Raw genomic sequence first — 19,732 nt, 5'->3', positions numbered from 1 at the left:
GCCTTCCAGTTGGGGAACATCATTTTTTTCCCCTTTTAAAAATGGACCTCAGTAGCTACCCTTTTGAAAGAATCTAGTTGTGGTGGACTTGGTTTTGGGATAGCAGAGAGAATTCAGATGTCAGAAGATGTTTTTGTGGCATCTTTGTTCTTTGGAAGATGCCGCCAGGCTTGCTTCTTTTTTCTCAGAACACCTTGCCAGGAACCCTGTATCATCATATTTGTTTAGAGGAAAAAAAAACCAGAAAACCAATCAGTCAGGCCTCTGTTCATAAAGAGGTTTTTCAGTTCAAAAGTCAATCAGGGATAAATACTTTCCCAATCATTTCTTAAAAATCAACAACCGATTCTTGCTGTTTTTCTAAAATAGCGATGATTCATGGTGTGGACCTGCTTCCGAGTTGCTTTTTTAAAAAAACAATACCTGACCGGGTGGGCTGGGCTGTAGGTGCACTGCATCTCTCCCTTTTTTTATTCCAGAAGTGGGTGGATTTTTAAATGGGAAAATTCAGTTATCTCCAGGGACCGAGATATAAGATTCTATAGTATTGTGGCACAGATGTAGATTGAATTGAAAGCACTGGAATCTAAGAGAAAGGAGGTATTTTTCTAAACATGAGAGGTAAAACTTCATTGATAGTGCTGACCCTCACTGTGGTGCAGGGAAGAGAATTCTGGCTTTAGAGACAAGGAGACTCCTCCTGGAATCCTTCTTCCAATACTTGTCACTTTTGTGACTACATGTTAATTCTCCAAACATTGGGAGGTTTCTGCATCTCTAAAATTTTAGATTTGGGGATTAGAGTACCTGTAGAACCTCAGAGAGTTGTTGTGAGGGTCAAGTGAAAAAATCTTTAAAAAGCAATATGTGCCAGTGGCTACTATTAAGCCAAACCGTTGATGGACACTATTATTCAAAGACCAACCTAGCTTCCTTTGGAGGGGCCATAATACATCATAAGGCTGGCCATCAGTGGATGGATTTTTAAAATCATAACCCATGAAGTTTCTCTTCTAAAGTTTGAAGGAATTGCAGTCTGTATTGGTGGATGAAGTACATACACTGATGAAATCATAGGTTCTTTACCTTTAATATATGCAATCCCAAATATCCTCACGCCACTATCTGAAGATTATGTAATGCCGTAATTAATCTTTTGATAAAGTATTCTGATGAACATCATCGAGACACTTTAAGGGTTGACTTTTCCTTATCAAATACAAGATTTAATGGCAGAAATTTGAAATTTCCATTGGCCAGCACATCTTCTGCTGGTGTTGGTTTGGCGCGAGTAGGGTTGGTTCTGTGGAAATGTTCTCAGAGGAGATAGAATGACCATCAGCAACCTGTGTGTCTAAAAGAAGGGTTTTGTATAGATTTGAGTTCTGTCTCTGTTGAATTATAAAGCAAGGGTGAAGGCTATAAGAGGGGTTCATTCCCAGCCTGCCCTGAGTTGGAATGAGTCTTTTAATCAATGAGTCTTGCTTAGATTCCTTAGGATACAGGATAGAAAGGGAAGAAATCTTTTCCTGAACTTCCTCAGACTTTAGGAAAGAGGTTCGTGAGGAAAGTGTTTCAAAAGATTTTATCCTCTGATCTACGAATTCTGCGTATGATATTTTTTGCCCTATGTCAGCCAATACTAGTAGGATCATTTTATTCCCTTACTTGAATCAAGTTAAGTAGCTGGACAGCTTCTCGTTCTCTAGGACCATGTTCTCACTCTCTAAGGCAATCATTAATCCTCTCAGTGCCACAGTTTCTCCTTCTAAAAATGGGTAAAAAAATTCTGTTCCCCATCTACTTTTTTTAAAAGGTACATTGTGAGGATATAAGTTCATTCCTCTGGACATATTTTCAACTCTTCAGAGAAATTGAGTCATATGTGAAATTCATGTAATATTCTTGATCATGGGCATCCTTTTTTCTTTCTGGTAGATTCTGAGATTATTGGGGCTCTTCCCTTAAAAGATACTTAAAATTAAATAAATCATTTTCCCCCCTCTCACTTTAATTAATGATATGTTTCAATATTCTCCGCCTTGGGTTATCTCACAGTATAATTTCGCTAATGGGGATTTTGCAGACCGTACTTGCTTGATGAAGTCTGGCTACCTAGAGAGATCATCCTACCTAGAGAGATATTTATCCCATTCTTTAGTAAGCTTTGCGAATTGGATATATAGCAAATGGTTGCTTAGATTCTCTGAGGTATTATTAATCTTAAAAAAGAGTGCTTTGTGTTTGCACCCAAGGCTCTCAAACACTTTTTTTTTGTCAGAAAGAATTGTTTTTGGTAATGTACATCCCAACTTTCTGCCAAAAAAAAAATTTGGAATTGTATACATAGTCATCAGAAAGTCTTTGGGATTTAGTAGAATCTGCTGTTAGATTTTGTCCTCAGGTATGTCCTCAAATCATGCTAGCAAATTGGTCCAAGGCTTTTTGAGGGCTTTGCTGATATCCCATCCCTGAGGCTCAGAATCTCAAGAGAAGGTTCTGTGATAAAACTCCTTCAGGAAAAGTCCAGTTTGCTAAAATTCTCTAAGCTATAGAATGAATGAAACCCAAAAAGCACAGCTTCCCCTCACTGGTTCCTAACATCTTTCTTGGCACTTTTCATCTCATGAGATTTTTTTCCACCCATGCATAAATGTTTCTTATACCAACTTCCATACAGGGCTATGGAACTCACCTCATGAATCACCTGAAAGAATACCATATAAAACATAGCATCCTGAACTTTCTTACGTATGCCGATGAATATGCAATTGGATACTTCAAGAAACAAGTAAGTTCTCTCCCACCTGCCCGCCCGCCCACCCGCGCCTCATTCATTTCATCCACATACTAAGAGGCATCATTCATTTAGAAAGAAGTAAACTGGTTTTTATAGAATTGGTGAAGTCGAGCAGCAATTCCCTTTACAGACCTGAAGCTGTGAAGTCAAACATTTTCAGACCGGAGCCTATGCTGTGTTAAGCGATGACCAGGTTAGATGCTAGAAATAATCAGGCAGGAGGAGGAAGAAGGAGACCGAGACCAAGTTTTTGGTCCTATGAACTTGGAGCGTTCTATGTTTGGGACGCATGTTTTGGGTCTGGTGAAGGACTCGGTGACAAGATAGCAGAGCAGATTGATCCTGGAGTTTGGAAAGTGCTTTGAGAGCACTCCTGGTGCTGTCATGCCTGCAGTCGGGATCCTTTAATTTCTGTCATCCCTGAAATCTGAATTTCTTTTTTGTCCAAAGTTTTCAACCCAGTCTGTTCTCCCTCTCTGCCCTCTACCTCTTTGCCTTGCCCTGTGTGTGGAGGATGGATGGGGTTGTTGATTTGTAGAATTGGAGCTTTTGTCCCAACTTAGATTATTCCTAATAGTTTTTAGCCAACTTTGAGGAATGTAGCTCTGTCAAAAAAGGAAGAGACATTATATGCTATTTCAGAAAGGCTACTTTCTTCTCCTTTTGGGGGAATGTTTGCAGTAGGGATAAGGAAGAAGGGGGTTGGGTGGGAAGTAATCTTTATTAAATTCTAGTCTAAAACAAAAAGTAGGAAGCCCACGGTAGTTATTCCAAAGTAGTGTCATTTTCTTTGAGCTGAAATAGCTCTTTCAGTTTCCTTGATTAAAAAAGGAAGAGGTAAAAGGATAGGACTGGATGTTCTTCTGGGATCCCATAGGTCTATGATCAAAGTCCATGCAACCTCAGAAGAGTAGAAAAGAGACGTCTGCAAGTGGGGATGTGGCTGCATCATTCTGTATGTACACATGGGTAGGACCTTGCTCTAACCCAGTTTGCTGTTTGGACATGGATTCACTCTGGGGCAGATCACAATTATATTAAGGAAGAATTGGCTCGTAGCGTGGTGGCCGGGAAGGTGGCTGGTGTTTCTCTTTCAAACCTTAGAAATCTTAGACAAAAGATTATCTGGCCTATATTTTCTGCTGAGACTTTTCTTTCAATAACTTCAACTTGAGCTCTGGCTTTTCTTTACTTCTTTCCCTTTCCTACTTTTCCTGCCTTGTTCTCTCCCTTCCAGTGTATAGCTTTGAGTTATTCCTTAATAATACACAGTTTATCACATTATCTCATTTTTTGTAATAAAAACTTGCTTACTGTGCAGTTTTACATTTTAAAGTGTCTTTGTTGGGGGCGGGGGTGGCAGGAGTAGGTCATAATGGCCGTCATATTTAAGGCTTCTATTCCTGGCACATTTAGTTGAGTTCTATTTTTTTTTTCCGAAGTCATACTTTGTTTGGTTTCTGATTTTTAAAAACACTACATAGATGAAAAATGAAATAATCTATAACTACCTATACTTAGGGTTAAATCCCACGCTAGGGGTAAAAAGTCATATTATGTGTGTGTATAACTTAATATATATTTTTGGAGTTAAATGATAAACCAATAGGTACATGCTAGTTGGGAGCCATGACAAAGGCATGTTTGAATCTCTTTTGTTTCTAGGGTTTCTCCAAAGATATCAAAGTACCCAAAACCAAATATGTAGGCTACATCAAGGATTATGAAGGAGCCACTCTGATGGGCTGTGAGCTAAACCCAAGGATCCCATACACAGAATTTTCTGTCATCATCAAAAAACAGAAGGAGGTAAGAACCTTCCAACAATTTGGATCCATCAGGGCCATGAAGACAGGAAGACTCACACGAGAGTTTTAGGACTCAAGGGAAAACCAAAAAGGCTTTCTGTTGGCTTGTGTTGGGAAATTGATCCATTCAGCAGCTACTATTGAGTCTTACCATATGCCCTGTCCACATGGAGGGATATAAAAGAAAAGACACCATCTCTCTTTATGCGGAGTCTATAATTTCATCAACACAGATGAGGTGGTAACTTTCAATTCATGGTCAGATATGACAAAATATGTTGTATGGATAATAAGATCATCAGAAGTCCAAGAGGAGGAATTGCCAGAGCTGTTGGGGAAGGGAAGTCATCGAGGTGTAGAGGAGGGCATTTCTGGTGAGGGACACAATATGATCAAAGGCATGGAGAGAGGAGAGTCTGAATTGGATAATGGTGGGACCAAATTGTGGAAAGTCATTTGAATGTCAAGCTACAAAGTTGGGATCAAAACCTTTAGAAGAGGAGCAGACAATACTTTTTACATCACAGAGTGTTAAGATTGAGCTAGTGGTGGGGGAGGTAGGATGGAGAGTCAATTGTCTCATTTCTGTGTTAATGTCCGTAACTTAAGTGAATCTCTAAGTGTGAAAACCAATCATTTCTTGGGTTCTAAGGCTAAAAAGGCTCCTCCTATCCTGGTCCTTTACTTACAAGGGGTAAGAAGTAAAGGGGAAGCTCTTGCTCCCTTATGGCCAAAGACACATGACTGAAAAAAATGAACAATTTTAAAGGAGGGATCTCTTAGTGAATAAAAAGCCAGCAAACTGCGCTTTCTCTGCCAAGATGAGGCACCTCTCAGGCTTGGTTGTTATGTTTACCCATAGCAAACAGGTCTGCGTTCCTCAGTATGTGGTTTTCTTTTTGGAAGAAAGGAGCTAGATCACTGGATGGGCTCATTCACAGGCATGAGTCTGCAGCCTGAGTGTTAGGTCTGCAGAGAACACAGAAGACTACATACAGCCTTGGGAGTTTTTTTTTTAAACCTTTATCTTCCATTTTAGAGTTAATACTATGTATTGATTCTAAGGCAGAAGAATGATAAGGGCTAGGCAATGGGAGTATAGTGACTTCTCTAGGGTCATACAGCTAGGAAGTGCCTGAGGCTAGATTTGAATCCAGGTCAGATTCTGTATCCACTAAGCTCCCTGACTACCCTTCCTATTCTCCCTTAGGTTTTAGAAACAGGATGTTGGAAAATTTAAAGGCATTCCTCTTATCTGTAAGTTTGATCATATCATATTCTTGGTCTGGCTCTCAATTCACTGAATCCACGTAGCTGCTCCCATCCTGGTAGTTCCAGCAGAAAATTTTGAAATGGGTCAGTTGGAACACGGAGTTCACTTGTCCTGATGGGGATCTTAGAAGTCATTGAGTTTCCTCAAAGAGAAAGCTGAGGTTCACAGTGGTGAGCGGCTTACCGCTGGTGGTAGGGCGTAGAGCTAGAATGCAAACCCATCTCATGGGACTTCATCTAATCCTCTTTCCATTGGTCCACACAGCCTCCTGTGGAAACTCTTCTTTAGAAAGTACATTCGAGTGGTTGAAGTCAGGTTTTTGGGGCAGTCACTGGGAGTAACAACAATGGAGATGTCCAGTATTTGGGCTCTTTTCTTCAAACAGGTTAAAACAATTTAACTCCCCCTCCCACCTTCCCCCCCCCCCCCCCATTGTTGTTACTTATTCCCCCGTAGCTGGTAAAAGAATCAAGTGTTGTATGTTTCCTGACCCCCTGGGGTAGAACAGAGACGGAGGAGGACAGAAGGAGACTGGAAACCATGGTCCCTATTGTCAAGGAGTCTACCAAAAAAGGATGAATCTTTGGTGCTACCTGAAGTGTACAAGGGGCACTAGGAAACACAGTGGATAGTGTACCAGACTTGGTGTTGGGAGGACCTGGGTTCTCACCAGATAATTCCTGACTGTGTGACTCTGGGCAAGTCACTCAACTGATCGCTTAGCCCTTGACACTGTTCTGCCTTAAAATGGACACTATGATAGAAGTCAGACTGATTCTGAGATGGAAGGGAAGAGTTAAAAAAAAAAATAAATGCAGGCAAAAGAGTGAAATACAAGAGAATTTGAGAGGAAAAGCTCTAGCATTTAGGGGATTGTAAAAGGTTGTGTGTTGAAGATGTTGCCAGTGCTGCATCTTAGAGGAACAGAGAGGACTCTGGGAGGGGGTGCCATGGCACAGATTGGGGTATTGTGATTATAGGGCACAAGATAAGGCCAGTTTGGTTGGCTTGCAGCGGGTGGTGTGTGGGAGGGAATACGAGGAGGGAACTGCCAACTTGATTCATTGTATTCTGTTGAGATGGGGTGTTTTGTCTTGTAGCCAGGCATCATGATTTTGTGAAATACTTTTAAATATTGAAAATTCCTTTTCATCTGGTATATTTGCTTTAAAGTGATATTTTCCTGCCCCTCCAACAACTCCTTGTTGTTATGGGTAAAATCAGATTACTAGAAAGAAAGTTGGTTTTTCTTCTTTGTGGTTTTTGATGACTGCCTGGGGGTTACAGATCCCTTATACCCAATTAAATCCTACTTTGGTTTTCTAACGAAGATGGCCAGGGGCTTGAAGGGTACCATACAGGCTAAATAGTCTCAGAACAAGCTCCCTTCAAATTCAGGAAGAGCTCAAAGAAATGAAAACAAGTTCCCTCAAAGTATTGGGAACCTTAGATCTGTGGGATCCCCCCTTAGCCCTGAAGTCTCCCCAGCTCTTTGTTGTTAGGGTGATGAGCTCATTTTAGGGGAGTTTCCTGTCTCCACGGTGTGCAGGTGGCAGCTTTGGCTGAGATGGTTTTAGAGCAAACTTCAAGTCTCCCCATTCCAGGGTTTGTCACATTTTGTAGACTGTTAAGTTGCTTCATCAATCCAAATGGCGCAGTTCCTATTGAGAGAACGGAAGGGGGTTTTGGCGAGGTGAGGCTGATTCTGATGCTCCAGGGGTGATTTATTGTCATTTTCATCCAGACTCCTTGGAGAAAGCCAGGCACAATAGATGACTTATGCTAAGTATGCTAAATGTGACAGTGAGCCCAGGGGCAGCGTGTTCTCTCACTATTAGCTTTTCTGGTCGGTAGAGATAAGTCATTTGGAGACAATGGTGTGCATGTAGCAGAATGGGCTTACACTGACTAATGGAATATTTTCACTTATTGCCTACTGAAAAGAGTATCTATTTTTTTTCCTCCCCCCTCAAATTCTGCTCTCTTTCTTTTTTATGCCTGGGGAGGATAGTTGGGAAACCGCAAATTGATTTCTATTGACTTTGGCTCTCCTGTGAACTTTGTCCTTCACGGTGCATTTTTCTTTCTCTGCTTGCAGATAATTAAGAAGCTCATAGAAAGGAAGCAAGCCCAGATTCGAAAGGTCTACCCTGGTCTTTCGTGTTTTAAAGATGGAGTCCGCCAGATTCCAATAGAAAGCATTCCCGGCATTAGTATGTATATTGCTCTCTTCCAAAGCATGTCATCCACTGGAATAGTCGAGCTTTTGATGCCAAGATGGTCACGTTCTTGCTCCAATCGAGCCCTTGGTGGCCTTGAATACCAGCATTTGGTACTTGAGACTGAGACCAGCAAAGAGCCAACCTCGCCTGCGCTTTGAAGAGTTCCTTTAAGGCTCTTCCTCTCTGCCTGGGATTATTTTTAGTCTCTTTAGAAAACAGTTCACTTCCCTGCACACTCCCCTCCCTTAAGTAAACAGGGTATCAGGTGGTATTTCTCCTTCCTTGCTCTGTTCCCTAAGTGGAGCTCATCTAAGCCAGTGATTGAGATTTCAGCCGGCAAGCTGTGTGCCTGGATAAAGGAGGGCTTTAGTCACTTATGCTAACCAAATTAGTTCATTTCAAATTCTCCATTCTTGCATTCAACCTATATACGAGTTTATGGCTAACAGCATGTTCTTGGCAAGGAGCCATCTTAATGTGGGTTCCAGTTTCAACCAACCAATGGAGGGGGAAAACCCAAACGTTCAGTCATTGGTTGGACAAAGGCCAAGAGACACTCATTTTATACTCAAGTCAGAGGCCTAGGAGATCATTTTATAATAACACAGAGGATCTTAACCTTGCCTCCATTTAAAAAAATATATATATATTTTGATAACTGTTTCAATATAATTAGCTTTCTTAGTCACCCTGTTTTTATTTTATGTAGTTACAGATATTCTGAGAATGGGTTCAGGAGTTTCACCAGATTGCCAAAGGAGGGAGGGTCCACAACAGAAAAAAATGTTAAGAACCTCTAAGTGAGATCATCTTGGCTGAAGTGTCATCACCCCCTCCATCCAGGCCTCAGACAGTTTGCCAGTCTAGGTTTGGACCGTGTAGGATGGTCCGGTGTTGGCAAAGTAGAACAGGGCAGAACCTTGCTTGGCATCATGCAGCTTAATCTCCTCATGCTCTGCTCTCAGAGGTGCCCAACTTTGGCTGGTGGCAGCTACCTTAGTATAGAGCATTTTATTCAAGTGATTAGTAATGGGAATAGTAGCACAGTTTACCCTAGCAAGGTTGAAGGGAACAGTAGAAAGATGGAGTTAGAGTGCATCGCTGTACAACCTTGTCCCACTATTTGAGTAAGGCTTAGGGAGTACCTGGAGAAGAGAGTCCCTTTGCTCACCTATTTGTTTGAATAAACACATATTGATAGCTTTTCCTTTTACATTGCCTAAATCCCCCCGGAGCCATCCCCTAAACAGTCCATTTCAGTCTCTCATTTGGAAAAGTCTTAGAAGAACCATCTTGTGGCAATATTGTGATTCGTTTATTTTTATCATTGAGAAAAACCCTGCCCTAAGTCGGTAATATGCTGAGGATATACTAACTTTGTTACTCTTTGGATCAAAAGAGCAATTCTCATTATGTCTTTAATTCTGTTAATGCATAGGGGAGACAGGCTGGAAACCAAGTGGAAAAGAAAGAGGGTAAGTATAATTGTATAAAAAGTAATGTCCATGAAGATGATTTCCCTCCATCCCTCCCCTCTCCTACCTCAGCTGCCCCTATTTTACTGCAACTTAGAGAAAAGACCAAAAAGACTATACTCTTGAGTCTGCTGTTCACCCAGGGCATAGTTTTCATGAAATAAACTGCACCCTTTTCATATGATCCATCACCATAGGGGATGAAATGGATTGTGGGTAAAGGTTAATTCTTCTTTTTCTCTTTGTTACTATTTTTTTCAAGCAAAGAGCCCAAAGATCCCGATCAGCTTTATAGCACGTTAAAAAACATCCTGCAGCAGGTGAAGGTGAGTCATCTCTTTTCCTTGACTTGATGGAAGTTTTTGAAAATGTTTTTCCCGGATGGAATTTCCACATTAGATACCTTACTTTTTTCTTTACCAAAGAGCCATCAAAGCGCTTGGCCCTTCATGGAACCCGTGAAGAGAACAGAAGCTCCTGGATATTATGAAGTTATAAGGTTCCCTATGGGTAATGCCATTAACATTTTCTAAATTTAGAGTTAACTCTCTCTAGATGAAGATGTGGAGGATGAATGGGCATCCTGTTTGAATGGGTGAGACTCCTGGTGGGTAGAAAGAATTTGAGTGCGTGTGTGTGTGTTTACTTGTGGTGGGATAGCCTGCGAGCTTTGGGAATGAGAGGGTTGTGGAATGTTGATGTGACAATATTTTCGGGGGAGAAGGTCATCAGTAGCCTTTACTCAGTGTCTCTTTCTGTATTCCATTGAAGCCTTCTCCAGCTGTCTTCCAGAACCCACAGAATCGTAGCCATGGAGAAAGCTCTGCCCTTTTTAGCTGCCTGCCTGCACTGTGTGCAGATAAACTCTTCGGGTATAACCTACCTTTCAGTGAGTGCCATTATGTGATCTCAGATGCAAAGTTATTTTCTTTGTCCTGTTGGTGTCTTTTGAGCCTTCCTGGACTTCCACTCTGTCCTGCAGACAAACAAGCTTTAAAAAAAAGTTAGGAAGGGATTAAGACCGCAGGGATGATTATAGGTAGGTTGTGGCTATCCCTTCTAGCTGAGAGAATGAGGGAATTCAACATGGTGGAGGTGATTCCTAAGTTAGATGCTGAAGGAAGAGAAGGATCTTGGTCCATAGAGTGTGCAGTGGGTAGATCATTGGGTTTGGAGTCAGGAAGACCTGAGTTCAAAATCCAAACTTTTAGACACTTCAAAACAGAGATTTTGAACCTTGGACTTCATCCCCCATAAAGCCCTTTAGTATTTCCCAAAATTCCCTTTAATCTCTCCTGTGCCTCCACATTTATAAGTTTGTAGCTCCTCCCTCTTCTTCTTCTCTTCATGAGCTAGGCTGAAGTTAGTTTAGAACCTTTTCACTCTAGTTTTTTTGTTAGTTTTATTATTAATAAAACTTTATAAAAATATAATATCAAGTTCATTGGATATTAATTTTAATCTCCACATTTAGCTGTGTGGTTCTGGGCAAGTCACTTAATTGTCATTTGCCTTAGTTTCCCATTTGTAAAATGGGACTAATAATAATAGTACCGACCTCTCAGGGTTGTAAAGACCAGCACTTAGCACAGTGCCTGGCACATAGTAAAACACAATGTGAATGTTAGCTGTCCTCCTCATCATGATTGTACAGGGGCAAGGAGATGATGAGGTGATTATTAAACCTGTGAAGTCAGTAGGACATCCAGATGGACATGTATGCTGGACCTGAGGTCATGGGGAAAAGTCGAGGCTAAATATAGGAATAAATGACTTCATATATTCTGTGTGAAGAATGGATGCTTTCTCGTTGCTGCCTTTTGGCATCTCTGGTTTCCTTCAAGATTGCCAAACTCAGCTCAGTGACTACCTTCTGCAGGGTGGGGCTTTCAGGTTCCCTCCTAGTACCTTCTTTTCCAAATTTAGCCTGGGTCTACTTTGTGTGTGTGCATGCACGTATGTGCGTGCACACCCACACCCACACCCACACACATACCCTGTGCTTACATTCATATTTATCATCCAGCTATTGAAGTTGAAAATTCTACCCATGCAGGGTCTCCTCCTTTAGATTGTAAGCTCTGGGAAGGCAGGGATTGCCTCCCTTTGGTCTTTGTCTCTCTAGCATTTAGCTCTTCTTAAATGCTTACGGATGGATTGAAAGGTAGTGATGGGGCAAACACGATCCAGCCAGCCGTGGTTCTCAAACTTTCTGGTTTCAGGACTCATTTACACCCTTAAACATCTGTTAGAGGAGCCCAAAGAGATTTTGGTTCTGTAGGGCATGTCTGATTAGTGACTATATTAGAAATGAAAACTTAGATTATTATGGTGCTGAAGACCCTTTGGGACTCCTTTGAGAAGGGCTGTGCTCAGACAAAATGAGGAGAAGAGGAGGAAATGGAAAACCATGAGAAGAGATCAAGAGCCCTCCAGGACAATTGAAGCAGTACTCTCAGAAATGGGTGGGAGAGAAGGTGCTTAGCAAAGTCTAATGCTGCAAAAAGGATCAAAAGAGACAGTTCAGTGGCTCAGTGGATAGAATCAGTCCTAGAGATGGGAGGTCCTGGGATCAAATCTGGCCTCAGACACGTCTAGGTGTGTGACCCTGGGCAAGTTGCATCACCCCAGTTGTTTAGCCTTGGAACCAATGCTTATTATTGATTCCAAAACAGAAGACAAGTGGGGAAACATTTTAAGGAAGAAAAAAAGTATTACCAGGGATATGAGATCATTAGAGTTCAAAATGAGAAGGGGTCATTGGTGAGTCTGGGGCAAGGAGTATCAGAGAGTATTAGGGATGGAAGCTAGATTGCAGAGGAATGAAGAGTGTTAGATAGTGAAGAGGGAGTGAGAATTCTGGACCCTTAGCATCAAAATAGAGATAAAAGTTGTGGAGTCAGGAGAGAGAGACACACACAGAGACAGGCAGAGAATGGGGGGAAGGTGAGGAAAGGGGAGAGAGAGACAGAGAGAGAGACAGAGACAGAGACAGAGAGAGAGACAGAGAGACACAGAGAGAGAGACAGAGACAGAGACCTGAGAATTTTGTAGAGAAGCCAGAAGAGGAAAATATTGAAAGTGAGTGAATGAGATGGATAATGGATGATGCAAGACTCCAGAATTTTAAGAATGTGTAAGGAAAATTCCATTATTGTCTGAGCCTTAAGGAAAGGGTGAGAAGAAGACTATGGAGGTAGGGAAGAGAACAAATAATGCTCCCATTGGGTGATTGGGTTTCTCTGTAGAACAGGAAAGTGGTCAGTGCTGAAGCGAGGTGGAGGAGTTAAGATGAAGTTGAGGATTTAAGGAGAGAAGAGATTTGGATTTCAAGCTTCATGATTTATAAATAACCCAAAAACAGTCACAGGGGTTTCTAGGGACCGGAGGGTAATGGGATGGGAGTCAATGAGAAATGAATACAAACAGTTTATGGAGCGCCAAAGACTAGTTGAATCTTGTCCATATTCATCTCTTTCTGTCAGCTTTATGTTTGGATACTCTACAGAGAATATGGCAAGGGAAGGGAGCAAGCATTTATTAAGCACCTACTGTGTGCCAGGCACTATGATGCTTTATAAATATGATCTCATTTGATCTTTACCACCAGCCCTGTGAGGTAGGTACCTGGTATCATCCCCGTTTTACAAATTGAAGAAATGGAGATAGAAAGAAATTAAGTGGCTTGCCCAGAGAGTCTCACAACTAGTCAGTCTCAGAGGATGGAGGGTTTTCCTGACTCCAGGACTAAGGTGGTACCCACTGCACCACCTGGCTGCCGTCACCAATTCACCAGGCTTGTCATCTGAACAGGGACCAGTGTTTGACTTTGTCTGGAGCAGCCAGAGTTCCTTTGCTTTGTGAAACAGAGGAGAGAAAGTCCTCATAGCTGCTGCTGGTGATGCTGCTGAGCCTGTGAGCATCTTAGCTGCCTTGGGCGCTTTCCTTCAGAGAATCACCAGATCAGTTATTGTGAGGAGGGGAGAGGAGAGGAGATGGCACGAGTCCATTTTCATTTCTTTAAGGATGGCCATTGGCTGGTATTTCTAGACATTTCATGATAGAAGAAGAGAGGGAGAAGAAGCTAAAGATACGGGTTCAAGCCCCACCTGGCATGGATGAATGAACCACATTGAGCCTCAGTTTCCTTGTTCATAAAATGAGGAGTTTTGGATTAGACTGGGAGCTTCACCTTTTCTGGGTCGTGGACCTTCTGGGCCATCTTGTGAAACTCGGGCACTCTTCTCAGACAAATGGTTTGTAGTTCACCTTCCTAAAAGAAGGAAACGCTAACTTTCAGGCAGGGGTTAGTTAGTGGAAATGAAGATCTCATTTTTTTCTGATCCAGGTTCATGGACCCACTGAGATCTATTCGTGGAATCCTTAGAGAGGGCCTGTCGCCCCCAGGTTAAGAACCATCCTGGGGCTAAATAACCTCTGGAATACTTTCCAGCTCAATAGCCTATGAATCTGTAACCTTCATTTACAGAGAGCTTTCCATTTTGAATTAGGAGGAACTTTTCCACACCAGAACTTCCTAACACGGATGGAACCAGAGGCTGGAAATTCTTCCCCAACGTAGGAGACAACCAGCTTTCTAATGTTCCCTTTATTTCTTATAGCTTTGTGGATAACTTTGTTATTTTTGTGGAGAAACAATCTATAGTAATGTTACATTTCATGCTACATAGAGACACTGTTATCCTCATTTAAAAAAAGAGTAAACTAAGGTTGAGCAAACTTTTGATTGGCCTCTGGGGTCATACAGCTGTAAGTAAGTGTCTGAGAGAAATGAGAAAGCCAGCTCTCTCCTGGCCCCAAGTGCAGCTCTTTTTCCTCTCCAGCACATTCAGTTCCCTCAGCATTGTAGGGATGCATGCCAAGATACTGTGACCGGAAACCTGCCTGATGGCGTCTCCTTTTCTGTGGCTTTCTTTTAGTCTCAGCCTAAAGCCCACTTTTTGCAGGTCTTTCCAGATCCTCTGAGCTGAGCCTTCTTCTCTTAGCTGTCCTCTTTTCTGTGTCTTGTATTTACCTACTTAGAGTCTTGTTATCTCATCCATTAGTAGGCAAGCTCCGTTTCTCTTTGGACATGATTGCATGTGGGACCTGGCATGATAAATAAGTGCCTAATAATTGCTGACTGACTAGGAACCTCCACAGTAGAAAGCACATTTGCTCTTGGTAGTAGTAGCTCAGCATGCTCTTCTAGTCCCTCTCCTTCGTATGAAATGATTTCATTTATGAACTTGAAAGGTATTTCCAGGTTTATATTCCTGGAAATATTTATATTCCACGTTAAAGATGGCATCCATGACCCTAAGTGGAATTAGGATCGCTTTTGAGGGAAAATTGTGGAAGCTGCTCTCCATTCTTGTTCCTTCTCTCCACCATGGTTTCAAAATAAGGGTTTGCATTAAACCTTTTCTTTTTTTCTATTGTGTGGATGGAATAATACTCAGTGACCACTGCTTGCCTCTAAATGCCTTTACTCTTTTGACTAATTTTTTAAATTTTACTTTTAAATTTTCTTAAATTTGACTTATTTTACTATTTTTAATTTTTATTTTGCTTATTTTACTAATTTTGAAATAAGTCTTACAAGTAAGTGGGGCTTTGTTTATTTCTTCATTGATAAGTGTAAAATAAAGTGGATTTAATAATACATAGATCGAGGTCTCTGTAGCATCAAAAGATGTTTTGTCACACCTAGAAGTTTTCTTTTCTTTTTTTTTTAAACCAATGTGGTAACTTGATTCTCCTCAAGTGGTCTCTTTGGGTTAGGCACAGTCTGGCCGGATTAGGCAGTTCATCACTTTACTCATTTGTCAGTTTCTTCATGTGTAAAATCTTCATTCGTGGCTCATCGACGACCAGAGAATGTTTTCTATTCTATCCCACCTTCCTACAAAGCTGATTACTATTATAAGAAGTCAGCTGCGTTTTAATCATTCACGACGCTAGACCTAAGAGTGAGAATTTTCTTATGGAAGCTGTATGGGGCGTGTGGTTGAAATGAATGCATTGGAAAAGGATGGAATTCTGCGACTGGAGTCTGGAAGAGCCCTATTTTTGACACTGTAATTATGTGAACCTGGTTGAGTCCTTTACCTCCACCAACTCCCTGGGACTTGTCTCTGTCTCTCTCTGCCTTCTGTAGCATCCATGATCTTAAGTGGGGTTAAGGCTGCCAACCCCACTTAAGATCATGGATGCTACACTTCCCCCATCTCCCTCTCCTTCTTCTTTCTCTCTTTAAATTAAAAGCATTTTTTAAAACTGTAAAAATATAATTGCTTTTAATTTAAATACATAAACTATATAAAAATATTTTTACGGTTTTAAAAACTTTAAAAATAAAATAAATGGATAAATGAATGAATAAAAATTTAAAAAATTTAGAGATATAATTTAAAAGATATACTACATATGCTAAATATATACTATATTATTGCATAATATAGTATATTATAGTATATACATATACACTATATATACTAAATATATACTATATAATACTAAATGACAAATGGGTTTCAGTCCAAACTGGAGGGAGTTCCCATGCCTGGGTGGACAAAAGCCTGGGTCCTTTGAGTGTTCCTCTATAATCTAGGTAAAGACAGATTCTGTTGTTTGATTTCATTCATCAGCGAATATTAAAAGGAATCAAAGACTGTTATTTTCTTTCCTGTACAGATCTGAAAACCATGAGTGAACGACTCAAGAACAGGTACTACGTATCTAAGAAATTATTCATGGCCGACTTACAGCGGGTGTTTACCAATTGCAAAGAGTACAACCCCCCCGAGAGCGAATACTACAAATGTGCCAATATCCTGGAGAAATTCTTCTTCACCAAAATTAAGGAAGCTGGATTAATTGACAAGTGACAACTTTTTTTTTTCCCCCCCTCCTTCTCCTCCTTTTTAGCAGTTCATCCATCATCAGCCATGATGAATGGAGTTCAGTTTCAAAGGATTGGGACAATGTGTTACTTATACATGTTTTGACTAGCACTTTTCAAAAAACAACAAAAAATAAGAAAAACAAACTCCTCTTCTAGCTTTTCAGATGTGTATTTAAATGGAAGTTACAGAACATTTTTTATTTTATGAAATAGATTTTACTCTATTTACTATTAATGTACATTTTCTACGGTATGTAATTTAGCAGTCTGTTCAAGTGATAGGTAATCAGGGATTTCCTCCAGGCCTACATGGGAGGAGATTTGCACATAGTACCAAGTTTTGGGGGCTTTGGAAAAATTTCCAGACCGTGAATGTCTTTAGCTTGTTTCCTAATGGAGTGACAGAGTTTATTTTTATTTTGTTCAGGAGAACATTAAGGAAGAGAAGAGTAATAAAGAATCCTTTTTTAAAAAAGGTGAAATACATTACATTTGAGGTCTCATGATAGACCCTTTATAAATATATCTATTTTTAAAAACACTCATCTAGGTGAGGTGCTGTGAGCAGTTCTGGGGTATGCCAATCGGGAGGGAGGCAGCCGAGTCTCTTTGGACATTCTGTACCGCTAAAAGACTTTTTTCTAAACATTGGGATTTTTTTTTTTTTTTTTTTTTTTATGATGCTGTCTACCTACAGTAACTTGGGACTTGATGACCACTATTTTCCTGTTTCTTTTCTCTGGATAGATGGGTCATGTCCTATTCTGACTTTGCTCAGGCAGGACATAAGGTCCTGAAGTGGCCCCCATAGTGTAGGGTCTCAGCTTCATAAATGCTCCCCATCTATTTTAGAAAGATGGTCATATTCTTGTTCTGTGAAGTTCATGAAGAATTTTAGAAAAATCTTCCCTCTGGTATGTTTGGGGGTATCAGGTTATTGCGAAATCCCACCAAATAAGGTCTCCAGGTGATGGATTTGTTGATGGGAAATTGATTTTCTACCAAGCTTTCCAGTCAGTATTTTAACTACTCTGGTGGTCTCATGCCCAGAAGCCTATCCCATTCCAACTCCTTTCTCGAACCCCTTGTTGCTTTGTCATTACATTTCAGCTCAACACTGGGATTTGTTTACGGATTACACTACGGGGAAAGTGGTCCATTTACCAGTCCAGCTCTGGGTAAACCATCTCCTCCAGAATATCAAGGAAGACCAAACTTAATGTTCTTGACACTAATTTTTTTTTTTTGATGGAAATATAAACTGATTTTGTAAAAGACTGAATCTAAGCCTTTGTTTATATTGGGTAGAAAAACCTCCCGATGACACGAGACTGGGGGTAGAATTGGCTGTGAAACTGCTACAAATAAGAGTATGTGAGGGAAAACGAGTGCGTGGATTGGTGGCAGAATTTCGTTGAGCCAATGTGACGTGGATGTCCTATTGGAACGATGATCGTTAGTATGGAAGAGAACTACTTGGCATACTTGCTCACACTTAAAAGATGCCTCAATTTTTTTTTTTTTAATAAACCAACTTGAATCTCATCTACAGAGATGCAGTTGTATGACAATTCCTTGGTACTGGTTTTAAACGTTTTTAAACTGGGCATTCTGTAACACCTGTTGAGCTTGGTAACCTGTGAAAGTTGGTTATTTTCTGGGTAGATTTTCTTATATAGTATTGTCTTTAAATGAAATCAGATTGTCTCTTCTATATTGAAAGCATAATTTATGTTTTCTAATTTAAAAATTAATATTTTCATATAGATATTGTGCAATAAAAGCTGAAGTAGAATGTGTGGTTTTTGCAAATGCTTTAACAGCGGATAAAATTTTACATTTGTAAAAATTAATATATTGTACTGGTACAAAATAGTTTTAAATTATATTTTAAAAAGTTCCAAATCTTCTGGCATGTTGTGTTTTTATTGCAGGGGTTTCCCTTTAGCACTGTTCATGGGAAAGGGTTCACCGTTCACCAAAGGCTTTTAGTCTCAAGTCCTGAGCATCTTTTTTTCACAAATTTCCCCATTAGTTTTAAGCTCTTTAAGGGCAAGGCGTGGTTGCACTTTTTTTTTTAAACCCTTATTGTCTGTCGTAGAATTAGTACTATTAGTTGTAAGGGTGAAGTATTAGGGGCTGAGTGACTTGCCCACAGTCACACAGCCAGAAATATTTGAACCCAGGACCTTCCATTTCTAGGTCTGGCTCTCCCCTAACTGCTCCTGTAACTTTCTTAAATGAATTATTGATTCAGTTCAACATGGAATAAGCAGATAAACCATCAAAGAACACTTTTAAGGCCATGGACTGCTTGTCTGTCTTTATATACCTGGCATTGAGGACACATGAAGTAAGTGCCTAAATTACAGGCTCATTGACCGCCCGACTCCACGCCACATCCTGGCAGAGGGACTTTAGGGCTTACCCTGGAAGGGGCTGCTGCCTCCCCGAGTGCCGTGGCGAGCTAGGTTAGAGGGTGGGATGGCTTCGTGCCGTCGGGTGACACTGTCCCCCCCTGACGCGTCTGCCTGTGCAGGCAGAGATGGAAAGGCGATGGCGGCTGGCTACGGGCAGACTCGTCTCAGCGAGTGACACCTGGACAAAAGGAAGAAGAACGACGGCGCTCACCAGCCACCCAGAAAGTGTGCCCAGAGCAAACAGGGAGGCAGAGGGGTGAGGGAGAAGACAGCCACTCAGGGAGGCCACCCAGGGAAACCAAGGCAGCTGGAGAGGGCCACCTCCCAAGGGGCTTCTGTTCTGCCAACTTGAAATAGTTCTTGCCTTCTATGAGTTTCTGTCCTACAGTAAGGAAAGGACAATGCATAAGTTGATATGCCTAAAAGATACAGATTAAATAGTTATGGAGGCGAAGGAGAGGAGCCATTCAAACCGGGAAGATGGGGGAAACCTCTAGTGCGGAGGCTCGAAGTGGGGAATTGTGCCTCTGCACATGAGCCCGGTAAATCTCTTCCATTCCGAGCCTGCTTTATTCATCTGTAAAATGCCAGCTTAGAATGTAGCCTCCCGGATTGAAGTCTTGGGTTCCCACGCCCAGAGATGGAATACAGAATGTCAACTAGAGACAACAGCAACTAGGCCAGCTCACCTGGAATTTAGTGTTTAGAATTTAGCCATTTGGAGTCATGTGAAATCGGTTTGGAAATAAAAATCGGAAGGGCTGTAAGTGCCAGAGAGAAGCACGTAGTTTTGTCCTACAGGTAATAGGGAGCTTTTGTATAGGAAA

The 19,732-nt window shown here is 41.1% G+C and overlaps 1 protein-coding gene across 1 annotated transcript in view; it reads left to right on the top strand.

Annotated features, from left to right (window-relative positions):
- Positions 1-18,377, top strand: part of KAT2B (lysine acetyltransferase 2B) — a 95,221-nt gene extending 76,844 nt beyond the window's left edge. Inside the window, exons 13-19 of the mRNA XM_044678887.1 lie at positions 2,681-2,791; positions 4,466-4,609; positions 7,980-8,094; positions 9,542-9,578; positions 9,841-9,904; positions 10,004-10,088; positions 16,275-18,377. Coding sequence (XP_044534822.1) covers positions 2,681-2,791; positions 4,466-4,609; positions 7,980-8,094; positions 9,542-9,578; positions 9,841-9,904; positions 10,004-10,088; positions 16,275-16,468 — 750 coding nt within the window. The 3' untranslated portion in view covers positions 16,469-18,377. The remainder of the gene's footprint in view (positions 1-2,680; positions 2,792-4,465; positions 4,610-7,979; positions 8,095-9,541; positions 9,579-9,840; positions 9,905-10,003; positions 10,089-16,274) is intronic.
- The last annotated feature ends 1,355 nt before the right edge of the window (positions 18,378-19,732 follow it).

This window comes from Gracilinanus agilis, chromosome 5 (assembly GCF_016433145.1).
Source record: "Gracilinanus agilis isolate LMUSP501 chromosome 5, AgileGrace, whole genome shotgun sequence".
Lineage (NCBI taxonomy): Eukaryota > Metazoa > Chordata > Mammalia > Didelphimorphia > Didelphidae > Gracilinanus > Gracilinanus agilis.
Note: the sequence above shows the minus strand (reverse complement) of the source record. Positions and strands in the feature narration are given on the sequence as shown.